The following is a 4370-nucleotide window of genomic DNA, read 5'->3' on the forward strand; positions in this document are numbered from 1 at the left end:
TTGGTACTTGGTCTCGGCTGCATGGAGCGTCCGGCTGACGAAGTACACCGGGTGTTCTTCGTGGTCTACTTCTTGGACGAGGGCGGAGCTGACCGCTTCCTCCGATACTGCTAGGTAGACCACTATAGGTAGGTCCAGACGGGGCTTTTTTATGACGGCCGGTGACGACAGGAATTCTTTGAGCTGGCCGAAGATTTGTTCGCACTCCTCGTTCCAACTGAATTTCGAAGTTTTGCGTAGCATTGTGGCTATCGGCCTGATCCGTTCGGCGAGGCGGGGGACGAATCTGGAAAGTGCTGTCAGCCGGTCAAGCAGTTGTTGAATTTCTTTCAAGTTTTTCGGGCTTCTCATTTCTGTTATGGCCTTGCACTTGTCAGGGTTCGCTTCGATCCCTCTGTGGGTCAGCATAAAGCTGAGGAACTTGCCACCTTCAACGCCAAACGCACACTTCTCGGGGTTAAGGTGCATGTTGACCCTTCTTAGGGCGTCGAAAACTTCTTGTAGGTCTTTTATGTGTTGGCCGCATGAGTCGGACTTCACCACAATGTCGTCCACGTACACCTCTACGCTTCTGCCGATCATCCCTTTGAAAATCTTGTCCATGAGTCGCTGGTAGGTAGCCCCGGTGTTCTTTAGGCCGAACGGCATTACCTTGTAAAAGTAGTTTGCGCCGTCCGTCGTGAAAGCTGTTTTGCCTCTATCGCTATGGTGCATGCTGATCTGGTTGTAGTCGGAGTAGGCGTCTAAGAAGCTTAATATTTTGTGACCGGCCGCTTCGTCTACAAGTCGGTCGATGTTTGGAAGGGGATATGAGTCTTTCGGGCATGCCTTGTTGAGATCTTTATAATCTACACACATCCGCCATTTGCCACTTGACTTTTTGACCATCACGACGTTGGCCAGCCAAGTGAAGTATCGTGCCTGCTATAAAGCCGGCCTTTAGGAGCTTCTCGGCCTCGCTTCTGGCGGCCAGCCGCTTTTCCTCTCCATGGTTTCTTTTCTTTTGTGCCACTGGATGCGATTCTTTGTACACCGAAAGGCGATGGGTGATGATGTCTGGATGGACGCCCGGTAAGTCGGCAGTCGTCCAGGCAAAGAGGTCTACGTTCCTCTTGAGAGTTTGGTGAACGAAGTCCGCATTGGCGGCGGCCATTGCTGTGCCTATGCTCGTGTACCGGTCCTCCCCGTCGAGTTCGGCTTGGCGTAGCTCGTCCTTGGCTTCGAGTCTTGGCTCGATTTCCCTGGGATCCAGATCTGCCATGGTGATACCCTTCTTAGGCTGGGGTGAGTGCCGGCGGGGACTTCTCCCACGGCCGGCGATCTTTCGCTTAGGCGAACGGCTGCCGCTGGGTCCCCGTCGTGTAGGCTCGACTCGTAGGCTTTCGGCGTAGCACTCTCGAGCGACCTTTTGATCTACGTGGATGGTCAGGATGTCGCCTGAGAGGGAAGGGAATTTCATTGCTAGGTGGGGCGTGGAGACGATCGCTCCGAGCTTGTTAAGGGACGACCTGCCGAGGAGGATGTTGTAGGATGTGTTGGCGTTTATGACCAGGTATCTGATCTTGAGGGTTTTGCTGGCCCCTTCCAGGCCGAACGTTGTGTACAGCTCTATGTAACCCTTCGTCCCCACGCGTTCCCCCGAGAAGCCGACCACGTGGTCGTTGTAGGGCATCATTTCCTCCTCCGGGATTCTCATGGCTTTGAAGGTCTTCCAGTATAGTATGTCGACCGAGCTCCCTTGATCCACAAGGGTCTTCTTGATCGTAAAGTTATCGATATCGACCGATATCACCATGGGGTCGTCTTGGGTCGGGTTTATCCCCTTGAAATCTTCGTCTGTGAACGTGATTGGTGGCATTCTTGGCCGGGCGGAGATGAGGTTTACTTGGTGGACGGCGCGTAGGTGCTTCTTGCGTGCGCTGTTGGAACTGCCTCTGCCGCCGAACCCTCCGGCTATGGTGTTGATTACCTCTCGGCCTCTGCGAGTGTCAGCTTGTGGGGGGTCGTCTCTTCGTCCCCGTCGGTCTCCTCGCCTGTCGCCGTCTCGTGGGCCTGGGGGGGTTCGGTCTCTTCTCCTAGGCGTTTGCTCCTTGCATGGGGAGCGACGCGTCTCCCGGGTCCCACGCACAAAGCGTCTAAGATGCCCGGCTTGAATGAGTTCTTCGATTTTATCCTTCAGGGCTTGGCACTCTTCGGTGGAGTGGCCGGTATTCTTATGGTACCGGCACCTTTTGCTGCGGTCGGCATTTTCTGGGCTCAAGGCCCTTCGGGGCGGTGGTATTAGCTCGGCGCTCAGGGCCTCTTGCAAAATTTTGCTCCTTTCCGCGTTCAGAGGTGTGTAGCGGGAGAAGCGGGGTCCACGATTGTCCCTTTTTTGGTCCCGGCCAGTTCGGGACCTTCCTTGTCGCTCCCTATCCTCCTTCTTTTCCCCGCTTGCCTCGCCTCGGGCGTTGTTTCTGAATTCACGAAGTTCCTCCAGCTGCATGAATTTCGCCGCTCGGCGTCTAAGATCGTCGAGGTTGGTAGCAGGCTGCATACACAGGCTATCGGCAAATGGGTCGGGTCTGAGGGCGGTCAGCATGTGGTGCATCGCCACCTCGAGACTGAGGTTGCGAATGCTCATAGCGGTCTTGCTGAACCGGTCAATGAACGTTTTGAGGGACTCCCCCTTCTCTTGACGAATGCCGACCAGTGCTATGGATGTTAGGTGGTGAGGGCAGCTTATTGCGAACTGGACGTCGAACTTCGCTATTAGGGTTTCGAAACAATCTATAGAGTGTGCTGGGAGCTTGGTGAACCAGCTCAGAGTGCTGCCCTTTAGAGAGGTTGGGAAGACTCGGCAAAACACTGCGTCATCCGTGGTATATAGGCTCATGTGGGTCGTGTATGCGTCCACGTGCTCATCTGGGTCGGTCGTCCCATCGTACCGATCCCTGTTGAAGCCTTTCCATTTGTCCGGCAGGGGGGTTTCCATGACACGGTCGGTGAAGGGATGGCGCCGGTCCGGACCCGCCAGAGCGGTAGTGTTGATTGTCTTGCTGGGATGGGACTCTCCATCCATTTCCAGAGTGAAGTCGTTCTTGGTATCTTTCTCGGCCTGGAGGTCGGCCCCGGTGGCGTGGGACTTGCCGGCCTGATTGGTCATGGCGAGGGACGGCACCCCCTCGACCAGCTTCTTCATTCGCTTGTTCTTTTCTTGGAGGCTTTTGATTTCCTCCTCGTTCTTCTTAGCGGCTTTCTCGTGCGCCTTCCTCATCTCTGCTAGTTCCCTCTGAAGGGCCATCATCATTGATGTCTGGTCTGCTTCGGTCATGCTTGCCATGCTGCGGGTTGATACCATCTACTGCTGTGGTTTCTGCTGGCTCTCCTCGGCCCCACGGTGGGCGCCAATTGTTCTCGAACTAGGTTGGTGACTGGGAGAACTATTGTCTTCGGGTGTCACTCGGTCGGTCGAGTCTCACTTCCTCCTTCTGTCCTTCTCGCTGAACGACTCCTCAGGCTGGTGGGGTACCTGCAGATGGCACTCCAACGCTCAAGTCAGTGGGGTATCGTATTCGGCTGGTTAGAATACCGTAGATAATGACGTACCTTCTTCCTTGGAATGCGTGATATTTATATTACCTTGATGGGCCCTTGCTGTTGGGCCGGATTAGGGGGTTGTTTAGCGATTAGGGTTGGATTAGGTCGTTCCCTAACCGTGGGTTGACCTTTGCTAATTGGGTCAACGGTTTGACTTGAGCACCTTATGTCGGTCGGCCACATATGACACGTGGTCGACCTCGTACCTTAAAGTATGGTCTTGACGCATGGGTTGATCGGGTCAATAGACCGGTCGGCCATCCCAGTTCCCTAATTGTGGGTTGACCTTTGCTAATTGGGTCAACGGTTTGACTTGAGCACCTTATGTCGGTCGGCCACATATGACACGTGGTCGACCTCGTACCTTAAAGTATGGTCTTGACGCATGGGTTGACCGGGTCAATAGACCGGTCGGCCATCCCAGTACAATTAACATTATTATTTTTATTTTTATTGTAATTACTACAAATATTAGTATTATTAATATTAATATTATTATTATTATTATTATTATTATTATTGATGTTATTATTATTGATATTATTATTATTATTGATATTGTTATTTAAATTATTATTAATATTTTTTTAATATTACTATTATTAATTTTGATAATAATATGTATAAAAATATTATTATTAATAAAAAACTAAAATCGAAATCAAATACAAAACAATATAGGAGAAAAAATAAACCTTATACTTACACTGCACAAGGAAAAAAATTTCAAATACAGAGAAAAGCAAAACTAGAACAAAATTCCAAACATACTTACACAAAAAAATTAGAAA

The 4370-nt window shown here is 51.3% G+C and overlaps 1 protein-coding gene across 1 annotated transcript; it reads right to left on the minus strand.

Annotated features, from left to right (window-relative positions):
- Nucleotides 1–841: 841 nt before the first annotated feature.
- LOC137818030 (uncharacterized) lies at nucleotides 842–3322 on the minus strand. Its single transcript, XM_068621252.1, has one exon. It carries the CDS (start codon nucleotides 3320–3322, stop codon nucleotides 842–844), a length of 2481 nt encoding a protein of 826 aa, XP_068477353.1.
- Between the last annotated feature and the right edge of the window lie 1048 nt (nucleotides 3323–4370).

This window comes from Phaseolus vulgaris, chromosome 10, assembly GCF_000499845.2.
Source record: "Phaseolus vulgaris cultivar G19833 chromosome 10, P. vulgaris v2.0, whole genome shotgun sequence".
Lineage (NCBI taxonomy): Eukaryota > Viridiplantae > Streptophyta > Magnoliopsida > Fabales > Fabaceae > Phaseolus > Phaseolus vulgaris.

Bases quoted from the DNA above. Each gene is read 5' to 3' on its own strand.
- LOC137818030 (XM_068621252.1), bottom strand. From the start codon at position 3,322: ATGGCAAGCATGACCGAAGCAGACCAGACATCAATGATGATGGCCCTT.